The sequence below is a fragment of the Octopus sinensis genome, linkage group LG5, assembly GCF_006345805.1.
Source record: "Octopus sinensis linkage group LG5, ASM634580v1, whole genome shotgun sequence".
NCBI classification, from domain to species: Eukaryota; Metazoa; Mollusca; class Cephalopoda; order Octopoda; family Octopodidae; genus Octopus; species Octopus sinensis.
Genome location: NC_043001.1, coordinates 17,514,836 through 17,534,674, shown reverse-complemented (window position 1 = coordinate 17,534,674; position 19,839 = coordinate 17,514,836). Strand labels below are relative to the sequence as shown.

General features: G+C 41.1%; 2 protein-coding genes across 3 annotated transcripts in view; both read right to left on the bottom strand.

The window, feature by feature from the left end:
* LOC115212314 (pyruvate dehydrogenase protein X component, mitochondrial) overlaps positions 1-2,404 on the bottom strand; it is a 43,077-nt gene extending 40,673 nt beyond the window's left edge. Inside the window, exon 1 of one of the 2 annotated variants that reach the window (XM_036503181.1) lies at positions 2,173-2,404. In XM_036503181.1, the coding sequence (XP_036359074.1) occupies positions 2,173-2,299 (127 nt within the window). In that variant the 5' untranslated portion in view covers positions 2,300-2,404. The remainder of the gene's footprint in view (positions 1-2,172) is intronic. The other variant, XM_029781174.2, reaches the window with a different exon arrangement.
* Positions 2,405-9,192: 6,788 nt separating this feature from the next.
* The window catches only part of LOC115211832 (ATP-dependent RNA helicase DDX51), a 32,528-nt gene continuing 21,881 nt past the window's right edge, over positions 9,193-19,839 (bottom strand). Inside the window, exons 11-17 of the mRNA XM_029780544.2 lie at positions 18,297-18,462; positions 16,521-16,591; positions 16,321-16,436; positions 14,820-14,936; positions 11,742-11,907; positions 10,162-10,299; positions 9,193-9,269 (exon numbers count right to left, since the gene is read on the bottom strand). Of these exons, the coding sequence (XP_029636404.1) occupies positions 9,213-9,269; positions 10,162-10,299; positions 11,742-11,907; positions 14,820-14,936; positions 16,321-16,436; positions 16,521-16,591; positions 18,297-18,462 (831 nt within the window). The 3' untranslated portion in view covers positions 9,193-9,212. The remainder of the gene's footprint in view (positions 9,270-10,161; positions 10,300-11,741; positions 11,908-14,819; positions 14,937-16,320; positions 16,437-16,520; positions 16,592-18,296; positions 18,463-19,839) is intronic.

Here is a 19,839-nt window from a genome sequence, read left to right as displayed (position 1 = left end):
TACGTCCCACTGGCATAGGTGCCAGAGGAGGCTGGCAAACAGCCACGATCGGTTGGTGCTTTTTACGTGTCACCATCACGGACGCCAGTCAAGGCGGCGCTGGCATCGCCCACGTTCGGATGGTGCTTTTTACGTGTCTCCTGCACGGGTATCAGAACTACAACTTCCATTTGATTTTTATTTTGATGTACTTGACTCAGTAGGTTTCCTCAAGCACAGCAGGTCGCCCTACGATCCAAGGTTATCACAGCAGGCCGTCCTGCGAGCCATGAACTCAGTTCATTTGTCGGGTCTTCGCAGTCACAGCATATCTCAGAGGTAACAATACCACTGACATGGAGAAAGAGAGAGAGAGAGAGAGAGAGAGAGAGAGAGAGAGAAATGTGTGGGTGTGTGTGTGTATCGCAAAATAATTGGTAGAACATTCTGTGCGGTCACGAAGACATGATGGATTACAGCTGAGTAAGCAAACAGACTAACTTCTTAATATAGGGCAGTTAGTTATGCATTGTATTTTAATTGTTATATATTTGTTCTCTAGCATACTAGCCTTGGCGTATATCTAACCTTATATAGTGAAATATAGCCCCACCCAATACAGAAAGCGAATTTTAAACAAGGCCTTGTTTTGTCATAACAATTAGGACATAACACAACGCATTGGGATTGAGTAAAAATATTGAATAATTGGTTAATATATAGTTTAACACCCGGTCACCAAAACAAACAAAAATAAACAGTCTAATAAGTGTACAAAAAATGTGTAGAAAACAAAGTCCTCTTCCCACCTCGTTCGCTTGTGCAAAGTTTTGTTTTCATATTCGTTTTCTACACATTTTTTTTACACCTATTAGACTGTTTGTTTGTTTGTTTTGAAGACCGGGTGTTAAATTCCATATTAACCGAATAATTAATTAAGCCTTATTTGATGCTTAATTAATTAAGCCACAGTTATATCGATGTCTGGAAAGCCTCCACTTACATCTTCGAATATTGTCAAATGAAAAGTGTTATTTTGTACACAACTTCTTAACACACACTGTATTTTGAACACTGAACATCTCTGTTTTACTTTCGGAACAGTGGATCCGATGATACAGAGACAAAAAGTCAGTAGAGTCACACTAAATACTACTGTGTTCTTGTACGAGAGAATATTAACACATTATTGAATTGAAAGTTAAAAGTAAGTTATAATTTGAAAAAAATAATAATAATTCTACTATAAAACAACATCACAATGACATCACTTTCTAGAATTTTTAGTTTTTCCGACGTTATTGTAAATGTATACCTCTTAAAAATACATTAGATTATATTCGTTATTCACACCCATGCCCATTAATAAAGTAGATCTCCGAGAAATTTTTTTCGCCCACATTAACAAACCCGGTTCCTAGCACATTGCCTTTAATTCCTTTCTTTTCATTTATCAATTGATAATTCTACTCTTTGCCTTCATTCATTCGAAAGACTAATATGGTATTGTTTAAACCGTTTTGAATACGGTGGATTATTCTACAGCAAATGTCTTTGAGTGATTACAGGTTTCCATTCTTAGTGTTTGTATAACCTTGCATTTGCGATGCCAAGCCTGCGTTTACACATATTTGTATTTCTAAAGCAGTATTTCTTAATATACGATGAATAAAGGGTTAGATTAGACTCTGGATTTTTTACCTTAATGCAGAATATGCAGAGAAGGTGAACACAAGTTCGACCTCTCTCGTATCCAGTCGCCGAACGATCTTCCCGGTTAGGACAAATCGTTCAAAAGCGTTTGGCATTTATAGGATTGGAACAAATTTGATCTGTCTGTTTTATGTGAATTGTGTATTTCCTATCTAGAGGCAGTTAGACAGACGGTCGAAGAGTTAGGCAGAGAGCTGGACCAAGAAATAGAGACACGGAGAGGCTATATATAATATCTACATTAAAGGACGGAAACAGACAAATGGTGAAACAGGTGTATGTATAATAGGGGAGAAATATTATCTGAAAGAAAGAGCAGTTTTGTATTAGCGATCGCTCAACTCTACACTTTAATAGATCCGATTATATTAAACATTAAACAGGCTTTATCGAAATGCCAATAATGAGGGCTTTTGTATTTAATTGATTGCTTATTCTAACAAAGAGTAACAAGTGAGTGAGCCAAATAAATGAACTTACCACGAAGTGTTCGATCTCGGTGGAACAGCCTCCTCGCCGAAACGGTCAAGCTAGGCTCGTTTCTGATGGTACGGGCAAACTGGCCGAGGGCTCGGCCCATACCAAACCGAAGATGAGCTAACAACATTGTCCTCGGTGGAGAAAGGTTAAGTCAGTCAGGTTGGAGTGCCAAGGTCACTGCTCCTCCTTCGCTGAGAACAGTTGGGACAAGTGGAGGTTAGTCGAGAGTTATTCCCCTTAGCTCAGAACTCGCCTGACATTGAGAAGGGCTTGTGAATATATTTCTTTACTGCCCACAAGGGGCCAAACACAGAGGGGACAAATAAAGGGATCAAGTCGATTACATCGACCCCAATGCGTAACTAGTACTTATTTAATCGACCCCGAAAGGATGAAAGGCAAAGTCGACCTCGGCGGAATTTGAACTCAGAACGCAGCGGCAGACGAAATACCTATTTCTTTATCACCCACAAGGGGCCAAACAAGGACAGACATAGGTATTAAGTCGATTACATCGATCCCAGTGCATAACTGGTACTTAATTTCTCGACCCCGAAAGGATGAAAGGAAAAGTCGACCTCGGCGGAATTTGAACTCAGAACGTAACGGTAGACGAAATACCGCTTAGCATTTCGCCCGGTGCGCTAACGTTTCTGCCAGCTCACCGCCCTTAAAGAGGTGCTTATGAATATGGTTACTGAGAGGGATTGATCTGGTTGTCTAAATCTGTCCTCGCTAAACTTAGTAGTTTCTTCTGTTCGCTGTCTTATATATTGCGCTCATATCGCTAATTCCTAAGCATATAACCTTTGTGAAAACCGTTACCAGCAGTACGGGCACTTGTTTGTAGTGTCAGAGGGCGAAGAACAGCGCTAAGGACTCTATACAGGGCCTTAGACATTGATGGGAAGAAATTGTCCTCGGATCGGACCTTGCCTGAATCCTTTCAAGAGAGTGTGTTCCATTAAAGGGTGGAGGTTTCGAATAGCTATCCCTCTCATAGGGAAAGCAGTTGTATTTCTGGGTCTCGTACAATGAGAATTACTATTCTGAAAGAAAATTTCTTGTCCACAAAATTTATATTTTCAAAAATGTTTTATTCCTCTCTCTCTGTCTGGGAAATTTTTTCTGGTCATATATAGAAGTTCTGTTTTTTTTAAGAGAGTGCATGAACGGTATCAATAAGGTGGCGAGCCGGCAGAATTGTTAGCACGCCGGGTGAAATGCCTAGCGATATTTCGTCTGCCGCTATGTTCTGAGTTCAAATTCCGCCGAGGTCGACTTTGCCTTTCATCCTTTCGGGATCGATTGAATTAGTACCAGTTACGCACTGGGGTCGATATAATCAACTTAATCCGTTTGTCTGTCCTCTCTGTGTTTAGCCCCTTGTGGGTAGTAAAGAAATAGGTATCTATAATGCTCATGTCCTTTCTACATAATTTAGCGGGATTTGAGAAGCGAAATAGTTTCTGGGGTCTGAATTTATGTTATAGCCTTAGCTTACTTATGCTATTTCTTGCTATACTATGCTCACCTCTTCCTCGAGTAAAATATCGATTTATTTTATTTGGGTGTTACAGAGGTAGATTTAGGGAATTACGACCTCATTAACGCCTACACCCAGACAAATGCAAAGGTATGATCGCTTCCTGGAGGATTTGCTTTTATAGAAATAACAGCCTTTTATATCAGGACTTCATTTAACTTGTTGGGAAACCAAACTTTCTCAGCGTTTGTAGAGACGTTGGATCTTTTCGGTTTGAACGGCAGTTTTTTCTAGAGGTGTCATATGAAATTGTCACCCATAATTATGACCCTAGTATCGATCTATTGCATTTCAATCTGTTTTAGGGTTAGGAGTGGATGGAAGGGTATCTTTTTTTCTTCAGAAATGTAAATAAATCCAATCTGTTTCTTAAACGAGGGACATATTCATACGGCACAGAATGTTTTCACCTCAATAGACGTCATTGATTATTCAAATTTTGTGTAGGAGTGGCTGTGTGGTAAGTAGCTCGCTTACCAATCACATGACTCTGGGTTCAGTCCCACTGTGTGGTACCTTGAGCAAGTTTCTCCTACTATAGCCTCGGGCCGACCAAAGCCTTGTGAATGGATTTGGTAGATGGAAACTGAAAGAAGCCCATTGTATATATATATGTATGTGTGTGTGTATGTTTGTCCCCCCAACATCGCATGACAACCGATGCTGGTGTGTTTACGTCTCCGTAACTTAGCGGTTCAGCAAAAGAGACCAATAGAAATAAGTAGTAGGCTTACAAAGAATAAGTCCTGGGGTCGATTTGCTCGACTAAAGGTGGTGCTCCAGCATGGCCACAGGCAAATGACTGAAACAAGTAAAAGAGTATTAACTACAAGATTCCAACAGGTCAGACACTGCATTTTACTGTTACTCATCCCCTTCCTTGTTAATGGAGCTCCCTATCTCTCTTATGACATCACATAGGATCTGTCTAAGACCACCGTTCCCATCACCCCTTTTTTACCGCTAGTCATAACTTCTTCCCCATCAATCATTATTCACATCTGTCATTCACTTTTGATATCCACCTCACTGCTAATACTCTCATTCTTCTCTCTTATCACGGAGATGTACTTGCATAGCAAGTGACCTGATCTGAGATCGTGTGCTGGAACGAAAACAATTGCAGCGTGGAAGGTGTTTGTAAGCCATTTAACCCTTTAGCATTTAAACCGGCCATATCCAGCCAGAAGTATTCTGCCTGTTTTATGTTCAAACTGGCCATATCTGGTCTCTCACACCAACCCTACAATATCGTTTTAAAAATTAACAGCTACCCCATCAAAATCTCATAGCTACAAGATAATGCATGATTAGTTCAAAGCAATGTGGATAAAAAAGGATTAATTTTGGCAGAATAATGTGAACACTAAAGGGTTAAGAAACACACAAAAGCCGTTCGATTCACTTCAACATTTAAGTTTAATTAACTGACGAAAATCCGTGCTGCACGAAGCTTTGTCAGTGAACAGGTCGCGGTCTTATAGCGCCGAAAATATTTTGACAAATTAAACTTAAATGTTGAAGTGAATCGAACGGCTTTTGTGTGTTTCTTAAATGGCTTATAAACACCTTCCACGCTGCAATTGTTCTCTCTTATCACTTTAGTCCTATTGCATCACACCCTTTCACCACCCATTTGTTTTGGTTTTCTTTTATCACTCTAGATGCCATGAATGAGATAACTAACTGGTGCTGGTGAACAAACGAATGGAGACAAAATACGATAGAGAAATCGCTTTAATTTTGACAGTAACAAGACAACCTCGAGTACTCAGACCATATTGGCCCTCACAGACTTGGGTTCCTGTGTATAACTTTACCCTCCACCTGGGCTCCTGAGCAAAACAATACATAGTTGCATACATAGCTCATCATATCATCGTTTAGTGTCCGCTTTCCATGCTGGCATGGGTTGGATGGTTCAACCAGGCCCAGTCTGATCTGACAATGTTTCTACGGCTGGAGGCCCTTCCTAACACCAACCACTACATGAGTGTAGTGGGTGCTTTTTACGTGCCACCGGCACAGATGACAGATGAGACTGGCAAACGGGCACGATCAGATGGTGCTTTTTACGTGCCACTGGCATGGAGGCCAGGCGAGGCTGGCAACGGCCACAATTGGATGGTGCTTTTTACGTTCCACTGGCACGGAGGCAGTCGGGGCGGCGCTGGCAATGGCCACATTCGGATGGTTCGAGGGTAACAATTGCAAGCAAACTTATGGATGGAATCATCTGCATCTTGTTCATTTCCGTTTTATCAGGAATCCAGCAGAGATGATGTTTAACTTAATTCCGCAATAGTGAGAATATGGTGTGACAGGGTTAAATATACCCAATACATTTTGTAAAGTGTTTAATAATAGGACGAACATCTTGCTGTAAAATCATGGCAAAAATAGAATACACAAGGGGACACAGTCCCCAAACTATCTAGGAAGGCAATACCAGTATTGATAATGGATATAACATGATTATCATCACCATCATCATTACTATCTAATGTCCATTTTCCATGCTGGCATGGGTTGCATCAACATCATTGTTTAACACCTGCTTTCCATGCTAGCAACGGTTGGACGATTTGACTGAGGTCTGGCAAACCAGATGGCTGCACCAGGCTCCAATCTGATCTGGCAGAGTTTCTACAGCTGGATGCCCTTCTTAATGCCAACAACTAACGCTACTGGCACGAGGGCCAGTCAGGCAGTACTGGCAACGGCCACGCTCAAATGGTGCTTTTTATGTGCCATCTGCACAGGAGCCAGTCCAGCGGCACTGGCAACGACCTCGCTCGAATGTTTTTTCACGTGTGACCAGCACAAGTGCCAGGAAGGCGACGATCACGCTCGAATGGTGCTTTTTACATGCCACCGGCACGGAAGCCAGTTTGTTGCTCTGGCAACGATCACACTCAGATAGTGCTCTTAGCACTCCACTAGCACGGATGCCAGTCATCAAATTTGATTTCGATTTCACTTGCCTCAACAGGTCTTCGCAAGCAGAGTTTAATTTTCAAGCGACGAAAGGTACGTGTAAGTGGGCTGGTTACACCCCTGGCATAGGCCACGAGGTTATGGTCTCACTTGACTTGCATAGTTTAAAAATAATCTGATGAGCTGAAGGACTGCATCATGCTCTAATTTGATATGGTTTCAATGGTTGGATGCCCTTCCTAACACCAACCACTTTACAGAGTATACTCGGTGCTCTTTTCAAGCCACTGGCATTACTGAGATCATGATGTAGCTAACAAGTCAACGAACCCAGGTAGAGAGGATGCTGTGTCCATGTTAGATGACAGGGTTCAAAGTACAAGGGAAAAGGTTGGGGGTCTTTTCTGTTTGGTTGCACAAGTGGAAATTTTCAAGTTTAGCGAAAATTTTAATATTTGGTGTATTGGTGTAACTTTCCATGCTGAATCTCAGGAGACTATTCACTTTTTCCAGAAAAAAAAAAAAAACAGTTACAGGGGTTTAAAGTTTGATAAATTTTACCCATTTGGGAAATAGGATTTGGAAGCTGTCATTTTGTGCATAACAACATGTGTTGTGTCAACTGTAAAGAAGTGAAATATTGGTAGAATTCTGGTTTATGCAGGCCATATAACCCCTCATAACTCTTATTTTTGGGAATTTTCAGAAAATAGAATTTTTATTCTACACACAGGAATTCATTCGATTATGAACAAAAAAAAAAAGGGTGCATGATTTAGACTATTTAGCTGTTATTTTCAGCACATCTCATACTGCATGTATTTTAAGTATTTAATAAGCTACAAAAAGAATGTGTGGAAAGTAGCTAGGTAACAGCTTGGCTTGTTACTATAGAAACAGGCACCTATATGTCTGTGGCTTTTGACTAACTAAAGTTGCCGAAAATTTGCAAACTGTAAAAGCTTTATTTCTTGATTAATGGCAAAACTGAATTTCATGTCAATGATTACTTTACAAAACTACACCAATATGCCAAATATGAAAGTAGAACAAAAATTGAAAAGTGGCAGCCTTATAAAAAAGATCTGAGGTTGGGGTTGAGTAGGTTCTCAAAACAGGGGAGCTACATGGCTACTCATCATCATCACCATCGTTCAACATCTGCTTTCCATGCTGGCATGGGTTGAATGGTTTGACTGTGGACTGGCAAGTCAGGAGGCTGCCTACACCAGGCTCCAATCTGCTTTGGCAAGGTTTCTACAGCTGGATGCCCTTCCTAATGCCAACAACTCCGATAGTGTAGTGGGGGCTTTTATGTGCCACCGGCATGAGGGCCAGTCAGGCAGTACTGGCAACAGCCACACTCAAATGGTGTTTTTTACGTGCCACCTGCACAGGAGTCAGTCCAGTGGCACAGGCAACAACCTTGCTCGAATGTTTTGTTCACGTGCCAGTAAGTCGACGCTGGTAATGATCACGCTCAAATGGCACTTTTTATGTGCCACCGGCACGGAAGCCAAACAGCTGCTCTGGCAGTAATCTCGCTTGGATGGAGCTGTTAGCGCACCACTGGCACATGTGCCAGTCATTGAATTTGGTTCAATTTCGATTTCACTCGCCACAACAGGTCTTTGCAAGTAGAGTTTAGTGTCCAATGAAGGAAGGTTGGCATAGGTCCCAGTCGTCGAATTTTGTTCGATTTCGAAATATTTATTTATATACTCACACACACACATATATATGCATACATACATATACACACGCATACAGCTTCAAGAATACTAAATAAGACTCTTGAAATTTGGGCAGACTTGTCACCAAACTTCAGGATAACATCCCTGATAATTAAATGTGTAGTGGTTGTTAAAAAAGCAATCCTTTATACTAAGGTACAAGTCCTAAATTTTTTTAGGGGAGAGGGTTTAGTCAATTACATCAGTTCCAGTGCTCAAACTGGTGCTTATTTTATTGACTCTGATAGGATGAACGGCAAAGTCAACCTCGGCAGAATTTGAACTTAGAACGTGGCTAAGCATTTTGTCTAGCTAATGGTTTTGCCAGCTCACTACCTTATACATATGAGAGAGAGAGAGAGAGTGTGTGTGTGTGTGTGTTTGTGCATCATCATCATTATTGTTTAACATCCGTTTTCCATGCTGGCATGGGTTGGACGGTTTGACTGGGGACAAGCAAGCCAGGAGGCCACACCAGGCTCCAATCTTGATCTGACAAAGTTTCTACAGCTGGATGCTCTTCCTAATGCCAACCATTCCGAGAGTGTAGTGGGTGCTTTTTACATGCCACTGGCATGGGAGGGGTGAACTGGCATCGACCCTTTTGGATGGTGCTTTTTACATGCCACTGGTATGGGAGCCAGTGAGGGGAGGGTGGGGGTGGAACTGGCATCGACCATGTTTGGATGGTACTTTTTACGTGCTACTGGCACGGGCATTGGCCACAACTACAATTTCCATTTGATATTGATTTTGATTTTACTTGACTCTTTGTGTATATTGAAAAAAGTCAGAACACAACGACTCAGTGTGATGCGATTTATTTAAGTTTTGCTCTTCTGTAAAGTTTTCTTATTTGGTTGGTTTTTCTTGTTTTCAGCCTGAAAGGTAAAAGAATAAATAAACTGATAAACTGATAACTTGCAAAAAAAAAGGAATAAAGAGTCATTTCACTCTTAACTCTTTTGTTGAAATACAGAACGACTGTTTCGATAAAATTTGAAAATTTTGAAGAATTTTAGAGTTTGGAACATAATAAACTTAAATCTTTTATTTGTTTCAGTCACTGGTCTGTGGTCATGCCAGGGCACCGCCTTTAATCCTTTTACTTGAACATCAACGCTGGCGCTTATTCTATTGGTTTCTTTTGACAAACCACTAAGCGACATGGATGTAAACAAACCAACATCATTATCATCATTGTCATCATTTAACGTCTGCTTTCCATGCTAGCATGGGTTGGACGATTCAACTGGGGTCTGGGAAGCCAGGAGGCTGCACCAGGCTCCAGTCTGATCTGGCAGTGTTTCTACAGCTGGATGCCCTTCCTAATGCCAACCACTCCGTGAGTGTAGTGGGTGCTTTTTACGTCCCACTGGCACAGGGGCCAGAGGAGGCTGGCAAACGGCCACAATCGGTTGGTGCTTTTTATGTGTCACCGACACGGATGCCAGTCAGGCTGCGCTGGCATCAGCCATGTTCAGATGGTGTTTATTACGTGCCACTGGCAACAGGGGTTGTCAAATGGTTACAGGACACACATACACACACACATATAATGGGTTTCTTTCAGTTTCTACCAGCCAAATCCACTCACGAGGAGTTTCTTTGCCTAGGCTTATAGTAGAAAAACATTTTCCCAAGGTGTCACACAGTGGGACAGAACCCAAAATCATGTTGTTGGAAAGCAAACATCTTACCAACCAGCCATGCCAGCATCTATTTAAAAATAACGAAATGATAAAGAAAATATTGATAATGAGCAATAATTACCTTTAATGATGCAGGTAGAGCTTCAACAGCACTGCTTAGAAGAGGGACATACTGTTTTCTAATTTGATTTGTGAGTTTTATTTGAGAAAGGGTATTTTTGGTTTGGCACTGTTTACGCATTGCTTTCAAGTGAACAACCTTGAAGAAATTTTCAGATAAAATAGAGGAAAATAAATTGCAAAATCACATCAAATAAACATACACTACCCAACATGTCATAGTATTATACCAAGCAAAGAATTACCACAACACATCATAGTGCTAAAATGGATCAACATCACATCAACCAATACTATATATACCATCATCATCGCTTAACGTCTGCTTTCCATGCTAGCATGGGTTGGACGATTTGACTGAGGACTGGCGAACCAAATGGCTGCACCAGGCTTCAATCTTGATCTGGCAGAGCTTCTACAGCTGGATGCCCTTCCTAACACCAACCACTCCGAGTGTGTAGTGGGTGCTTTTACATGCCACCGGCACGAGGGCCAGTCAGGCGGTACTGGCAACGGACACACTCAAATGGTGTTTTTTTATGTGCCACCTGCACAGGAGCCAGTCCAGTGGCACAGGCAATGACCTCGCTCTCTCTTTCTATATATATATATTAACAACATAACACCCAATATATCATTCCCATAGCATCAACTATATATAGCCAGCCTTTCATAGTAAATCAACTACATAACATTTAACACTTTATCAAATATCATCATCATCATCGTTTAATGTCCGCTTTCCATGCTAGCATGGGTTGGACAGTTCAACTGAGGACTGGCGAGCTAGAAGGCTGCACCAGGCTCCAGTCTGATCTGGTAGTTTCTACAGCTGGATGCCCTTCCTAACGCCAACCACTCCGTGAGTGTAGTGGGTGCTTTTTACGTGTCACCGGCACAGGTGCCAGGGGAGGCTGGCAGTGGTCACGATCGGTTGGTGGTTTTTACGTGCCACAAGTACAAAAGCCAGTCAAGTAAACTAAATAAAAAAGAAAAATCAAACTGAAACACATACAACTTATAGATCTATCACATCTCATAGTATGTATGCATGTACATACAGCCATACATACATATAAATAAATAGTTCTTTTACAACAAAGTATATGTCATGTGGCTAACTCAAGTCTATTAACAGATTTTAAAAAATTTCAATACACATCAAAAACTGTTTCCCTCACAGCACAGATACGATTCATATTTACAAAAATATATTCAACTAGCAGTATCGCCTGGCGTTGCTCGGGTTTGTAAGGGAAATAACTATATAAGCATTTTTAGAGAGTTATAGCCAAAAAATGGAAAAAAAATTATGGTAATTTAAAAAAAATTTGTTGACTCATCGTAGATATTTTTAGAGCGTTACTTCCCTTATATAATAGCGAAAACAATGATGGTAATTTTTTTTTTAAATCGTAGACGCACGCTAATACCCAGAAGGGCTCGATATGAATCACGACTATAAGATACCCGGTTTTGGTTAAACTGCACGGCAAAATGTGGGAGTAGTTAGGAATCTAAATCGTAGGAGACTGACACACAACTTGACTTTTATATATAAAGATTATGAAGAACATTTACCTGCTGAAATTCCAACAAACTGACAGTAGTGCCTTCGTGCCCAGCTCGTGCTGTCCGGCCAACACGATGAATGTAGGTCTCCACAAACTTTGGGTAATCATAAGAGACAACAAGGTCAATATTAAGCAGATCCATTCCCCGAGCCATTGTATCTGTACACACCAATCTGTGGGAAGAAAAATGGATGGTTAGTGAATACATGTATGAATATACGTAAGAGAATTAATGCATTCGAGCTTTGGTGTTGGAGAAGACTTTTGCGGATTCCATGGACAAGCGAGGCTCACCAATGGAGAGGTTCTCAAGCAGATAAGGCCGAAAATGTCGCTAGAAGCTGGGATCACCAAGCGTAGATTGGCATATTTCAGTCATATTATGCGGAGAGAATCCCTGGAGAAGGACATCATGCTCGGAATGGTCAGTGGCAAGAGAGGAAGATGCCGACCAAGAACCCGCTGGCTTCACACCATCAGGAGTGGTACCGGAATGGACATGGCCAATCTGAAGGAAGCGGCCCAGGAAAGAACTGACTGGAGGACACTGATCCAACGAGTGACCGAGAGTTGACTTCGACTGAGCGGATAGAGAGATGTATGTCCTGGGTATGAGAGTAAACTGTGTCCAGAGGTGAGACTCCAGCTTGAAAGTCCTAGAACTGTGGGGAGTGTGAATTCACCCCTTCATTACTGTCACAGGTCTGTTCTGATCCAGAGTTCCATTAATGTGTTAACCCTTTTGTTACTGTATTTATTTTGAGATGCTCTCTGTTTCTTTCAATTACTTTAAATATGACAAAGAATTTAGTAAAATAACTTAGTTATCATTAAGCTGGTGTTAGGAACATTAATTGTGACTAAGGTTTGGTGGAAGATTTTAAATCAAAACTTATGAAAACAAGACAGTTATACTTCAGAGCCAGAGCTGGTTTCAGCCAGGTTGATAATGAAAGGGTTAAGAATTGTTTCTCTATCATAACTGTGGCCATGCTGGAGCACCGCCTTTAATCGAGCAACTCGACCCTGGGACTTATTCTTTTGTAAGCCCAGTACTTATTCTATCAGTCTCTTTTGCCGAACCGCTAAGTAATGGGGACATAAACACACCAGCATCGGTTGTCAAGCAATGCTAGGGGTACAAACACACACGCATACATATATATATATATATACATATATACGACGGGCTTCTTTCAGTCTCCGTCTACCAAATCCATTCACAAGGCTTTGGTTGGCCCGAGGCTATAGTAGAAGACACTTGCCCAAAGTGTCATGCAGTGGGACTGAACCCGGAACCATGTGGTTGGTAAGCAAGCTACTTACCACACAGCCACTCCTGTGCCTAAATTTCTTGCTGGATCACCGATCCTCAGATGGTGTCTCAGCAAAGAAATGTTTCTAATGCTAATCTGAAAACTGTTAAACATGGAAAACACTTCTTTGCTGATGGAGTATCTTTGATTTTAAGTATAAGAAAACACTGTTTTTTGTACTGAATACTTTTTACAATGTTGACAGTTAATTAATACATAGACACACATCAATGGCTATGTGGTTAGAAGTTGACTGCAGAGCCATGTGATTTCAAGTTTGATCCCACTGCACAGAAGACTGGATAGAAAGCCCTTTCAAGGCGACAAGCTGGCGGAAACGTTAGCACGCTGGGCGGAATGCTTAGCGGAATTTCGTCTGCTGTTACGTTCTGAGTTCAAATTCATCCGAGGTCGATCTTGCCTTTCATCTTTTTGGGGTCGATAAATTAAGTACCAGTTACACACTAGGGTCGATGTAATTGACTTAATCCCTTTGTCTGTAACTTGTTTGTCCCCTCTGTGTTTAGCCCCTTGTGGGTAGTAAAGAAATAGGTATTTCATCTGCCGTTACTTTCTGAGTTCAAATTCCGCCGAGGTCGACTTTGCCTTTCATCCTTTCAGGGTTAATAAATTAAGTACCAGTTACACACTGGGGTCGATGTAATTGACTTAATCCCTTTGTCTGTAACCTGTTTGTCCCCTCTGTGTGTAGCCCCTTGTGGGCAATAAAGAAATAAGAAAGCCCCTTCAATAGCCTTGGCCTGACCTACTTGTACTTGCAGTGGCATTCACCCAGGGTGGGTTGAACCAGCTCTGACCAGCGAGTTCACCACATTCTTCACAAATGCTGACCATATCTGATGGATGGCCACAGCCAAGGCTGTAATGGACACCCACTCATGGTTCCACTCTAGAAGACCATAGATGTGGGGGACTGGTTGTGCTTCCAAACCGACCTTTACCATTGTCAACAACATCTTCGGATGTCCTTGGGCTCACTTGCACCAGCCTGGTTGGGGAGCTGGGTTGACTGCCTTGTGAAAGAATTCCCCCAGAAGCTAACGGCTACTTGGCCTGACCAGAGGTTTCTGAATGAAATTTGGTAGACTGGTACTGAAAGGAGACTACCAAATGTATAGAAGGGTGTGTGTGTGTGTATATACATATTATGCTAATAAACTTAGTGCTGTCTGGGTCACTGAAGAAATAGATGCACTTTTACCTGATAAAAAATAATAGACAATTCATCATTATCATCATCGTTTAATGTCCGTTTTCCATGCTAGCATGGGTTGGATGGTTCAACTGGGGTTTGGGAAGCCAGAAGGCTGCGCCAGGCCCAGTCTGATCTGGCAGTGTTTCTACAGCTGGATGCCCTTCCTAACGCCAACCACTCCATAATGGGAACATTACCAGCGTAATGATAAACTTCAGAAGTTTATCAAGGCGAGCTGGCAGAATCGTTAGCACGCCGGGCGAAATGCTTAGCGGTATTTCGTCTGCTGTAACGTTCTGAGTTCAAATTCCGCCAAGGTCGACTTTGCCTTTCATCCTTTCAGGGTTGATTAAATAAGTACCAATTACGCACTGGGGTCGATATAAATGGCTTAATCCGTTTGTCTGTCCTTGGTCGTCCCCTCTGTGTTTAGCCCCTTGTGGGTAGTAAAGAAATAGGTATTACCAGCGTAACAACCACATCCTACAAACGGTAGCAGCTCTACGTTGATAATATACAATAACATTTCAAACAAAAATGTGCTTATACTTACAATCTAATGGAACCTTTGGAAAATGCTGCTAAAATACTTTCTTTTTCTTTTGCTTTGAGTCTTGAAGAAAATTCAGCAACTGGAAATTTGTCAATGTGTTTAAGGAGAAGACAGAGTCTGGAACGTAGAGAAGAAGCATAATTAATTTTGGAGCTATTTCTTAGCACCTCGACCAAGTGTCGAGGTTGAAAGTAGTTTAAAATAACATGTCGGAGGTTGTACAAAACTGTAGCCAAACTGTTTACGCAGTGATTTCAAGAATATACTAATGAGATTTGCTCTGATATTCTCATTTAAATATGAATATGTGATTACGGGCAGTTTTGGGCGGCTTGGTCACATGAACCAAAATTTTTTTCAGGTGGCTTTGGGTGTTTTGGTGATGAAAGGCTTTATGAATGGATGTGGTAGACAAATTTGAAAGATGCCCATTATATGTGTGTGTATATGTGTGTATATATATATATATATATTCAAAATAAGCAACAAGTATATCCGAGGTAATGTGGTACAATCGTTTCATGCTACCTCATTTTATTTAAAACTGATGTAATACTTTCAGTGTTTAATAAAATGAAGTAGCATAGAAAGATTGTAACACATTACCTCGGATATTCTTGTTGCTTATTTTGATTATAATCACCCCATGGATTTATATGGATAACACCATACAAAATTCTGGTGCCTTTGACTTAAGTACCATATTCATCTGAATCTAAATTTTGCTGAACTTATATATATATATATATATACTTTATTTAAAAGCAGCAGAAAATTCAACAAAACCTGTTACTCTGAGTTTCACGTTCCTGTTCGTCGGACAGTTTTTGTTGAATTTTCTGCTGCTTTTAAATAAAGCATATTACTCTACCCCTTGTATTTGAGTACTCTTCTTTCCACCTTGTTTCACATTTATGTGTTTACTCCAGTATATATATATATATATATATATATATATATATATATTTATTATCACCATCATCGTTTAACGTCCACCTCCCATGCATGCATGGGGAGGACAGTTGACATGAGCTAGCCAGATAGATAAACTACTCTAGGCTACTATGTCTTGGCATGGTTTTCACGGCTGGATGTCTTTCCTAACACCAACTGTTCCGCAGAGTGGACTCGGTGCTCTTTACGTGGCACTAACACAAGCAAGGTTAGTTTTGGCATGATTTTTACAACTGGAATAGTATACAATGAAAGCAAACTATACATTGGATATACATACAGAGTGTTTGGGCTAAATTTGGCAGTTTGCATAAAAAGAAAAAAAAAATCTGATCCAAGAATATTAGTATTTAAAAAAAAATATCAAAAAATATCAACTAGATTATGGCTGGGAGATAACAGTTTACTCCAAGCAGCCACCCTCAAGTCGCTTGTATAATGATGAAGTTCATATACAACCTATCAGCAAATGATGTCTAGATAAGATACGTACAATGATGAAGCTGAGGATAATTGGAGAGACAGCAAGAGGCAAACATGTACTGACCTGTGAGTCGATTCAACGGAGTTGGTGAAGCAAACCACACTATGAAAACCTCGATCGAGGACCAGATGAACTATGGCGACAACTTTTGAAGATGGATCACATATCATGTATTCCTCCTGCAGATAAGAAAAGATACTTTAAAATTTTGTTAATCCAAAATGTCATTTCAGAGAAACTTGAATCATTATCAGTGACAATACCTTTAGACTTTCTGGAATTATAAATCTGTTATTTTGTGCTGCGTTAACATTATTCTTCTGGTTCTTTATATCTGAAATTGTAGAAAATGTTTTAATTAAAAAAAAACTTTTTATTAAAGAGACAACTCTATAAAACAAAGGGAAAGTATGGTTTCTGGTAAACAATTGAAAATTTTTGAAGTGCCTTAAAAAAAAAAATGTGGCATTTAACCATGTTGCTTCATATTCTGAGTTCAAATTTCAACAGGGTCAACTCTACCTTTTAGCCTTCCAAATTCGGCACGTAAAAGGGCACCATTCAAGCGTGATCGTTACCAATGTCGTTTCACTGGCCCCTGTGCTGGTGGTACATAAAAAGCACCCACTACACTCTTGGAGTGGTTGGCGTTAGGAAGGGCAACCAGCTGTAGAAACTCTGCCAGATTAAGATTGGAGCCTGGTGCAGCAATCTGGTTCGCCAGACCTCAGTCAAAATCGTCCAACCCATGCTAGCATGGAAAGCGGACGTTAAACGATGATGATAAGGAGGAGGAGGATCAGATAAGTACTGGGGTCATTTTCAAATGATTGCATTCTTCTCCCAAAATTCTTGGCCTTGTACCTATGTTTTGAATCATTATAACATCATCATCATCATCGTTTAACGTCCGTTTTCCATGCTGGCATGGGTTGGATGGTTTGACTGAGGTCTGGAGCACCAGCGGCTTTACCAGGCTCCAATCTGATCAGGCAAGGTTTCTACAGCTGAATGCCCTTCCTAATGCTAACCACTCCAAGAGTTTAGTGGGTACTTTTTACATACCATGGTACAGGGGCCAGTCAGGCAGCACTGTCACTGACCATGCTTGAATGGTGCTTTTTACGTACCACTGGCACAGGAGCCAGTCAGAGGGTACTGGCACTAGTCACGATTGGTTGGTGATTTTTACATGCCATCGGCATGGGAGCCAATCAGATGGACCTGACATCGACCATGTTTGGATGGTGCTTTTTATGTGCGACCGGCACGGGAGCCAGTCTGGGAGTACTGGCATTGGCCACATTTGGCTGGTGCATTTTACATGTCACTGGCACGGGAGCCAGTCAGGTGGACCTGGCATTGACCATGTTTGGGTGGTGCTTTTTATGTGCCTAGCAGGTTTATTGACAAAAATTGGATTTTAGAATTTCTGGTGCCAAATCTCCAATGAATGAAACTATGAAAATTATAAAATGAAAGAAAAAGAAAAAATGAAAAACAGGTGTGGCTGTGTGGTAAAAGGCTAGCTTCCCAACCACATAGTTCTGGGTTCAGTCTGACTGTATGGCACCTTGGGCAAGTGTCTTCTACAATAGCCTCAAGCCAACCAATGCTTCAGAGTCAGATTCCAAAGGGCAAAGATATAGAAGAAACTCGAATAATATATGTCACTTGTGTTTTAAACCCTGCCAGTTAGCAGCTGGTCTTAAAAGTCATCTAACGGCTCATCAATGGAGGGATTGTGCTGTGTGTGTTGGTGGGATGGCAATCATATATATATTTGTATGTGTCTTTGTCTGTGTTTGCTGTTCTCTGCTGCTTATCAACTGGTGTTGGTGTGTTTACGTCCTCATAACTTAGCAGTCTGGCAAAAGAGACCACTAGAGTAAGCACCAGGCTTTGAAAAAGAAAACAAAGAGTACTGGGGGTGATTCCTATGACGAAAAATTCTTCAAGGCAATGCCCCAGCATGGCTGCAGTCTGATGGGTAAAAGAATAAAAGAATAAAAAAAAAAAAAACAGCAGAAATATATTACCATCACCAGGTTCTTCAGCGTTGGGTAGAGTAGATTCCCTTCCAGATTTATTGGAATTCTTGAGAATATTTTGAGAAGCAAGAAACAGCCGAGGCTGGAAGAGGTTCACTTTCTTCAGTTTCTCTGAATCGTCTGTGAGAGTTGCCGAAAACAGCAACTTTTGGAACTGGAATTTAGAAATTAAGTAAAACACTGAAATATGTAAATGATAGATGCAGGCTTGACTGTGTGGTAAGAAGCTTGCTTCCTAACCACATGGTTCTGGGTTCAGTCACAGTTTGGCACCTTGGGCAAGAATCTTCTATCATAGCCTTCGGCTGACCAAAAGCCTTGGGAGTGGATTTGATAGATGGAAACTGAAAGAAGCCCATCATGTATGTGTGTGTGTGTGTCACATTGTATCTGTGTTTGTCCCCACCAATGATTGTCAAACTGGTGTTAGTGTGTTTATATCCCCATAACTTAGTGGTTCAGCAAAAGTGAACAGTAGAATAGGTACCAGGCTTAAAAAAATATAAGTACTGGGGGGGTCAATCCAATTGGCTAAAAATTTTTCAAGGCCATAAAGTGGCTGCAATTTAATGACTGAAACAAGCAAAAAATAAAAAATCATCATCATCATCATTGTTTAACGTCCGCTTTCCATGCTAGCATGGGTTGGATGATTTTGACTGAGGGCTGGCGAACCAGATGGCTGCACAAGGCTCCAATCTTGATCTAGCAAAGTTTCTACAGCTGGATGCCCTTCCTAACGCCAACCATTCCGAGAGTGTAGTGGATGCTTTTTACGTGCCACCGGCACGGAGGCCAGTGAGGCGGTACTGGCAACGACCTCGCTTGAATCTTTTTACACATGCCAACAGCACAGGTGCCAGTAAGATGACGCTGGTAATGATCACACTCGAATGTCTGTGTGCGTGTCCTTTATACAAATCCACAATTTTTCAGTTAGAGGGCTCGCACATTCAAAACCGTCCAAGGGTGGTCGTGCACATCTTTACATTTCCCCCAGTCACCCCGCAAAGCCATTAAAAAATCAATAGAAGTGAGTTTTTTGTGAATTTTCCATCCAAAACCCAATCAAAATGCCCAAAACTTGATATGCCAATTGAATGCCAGCTAGCTGTATGTGATCGGTTGGAGATTTGGACAGTACTCGCGTGTATGTGCGCACGCACGCATGCCGCTGTATATGCATGCACTAGCATTATAACCCGGCGTTGCCAGGTCATAGTGCTAGTGCGTAATATAAGTTTTGCTGACATAAACACCACCAGTTTCATTGTAGTCTGATTATATAGAGATATATGGCAGGCGTCTTTCAGTTTCTGTCTATCAAATCCACTCACAAGGCTCTCAAGTAATTTCCATAAGAAGTTAAAACGTGGTACATGCTGGATATGATAGCCGAAGACCGTTAGCAATAGGTATAATAAACACTGTACAATGGTAGCCTGTATTTCATTAAAACAGACAACGAATGTGGCAAGTGTAAAAAGCTGTTAGGTGAAGTGGAAGCGGAGTTATAAAACTTAGTTCAGAC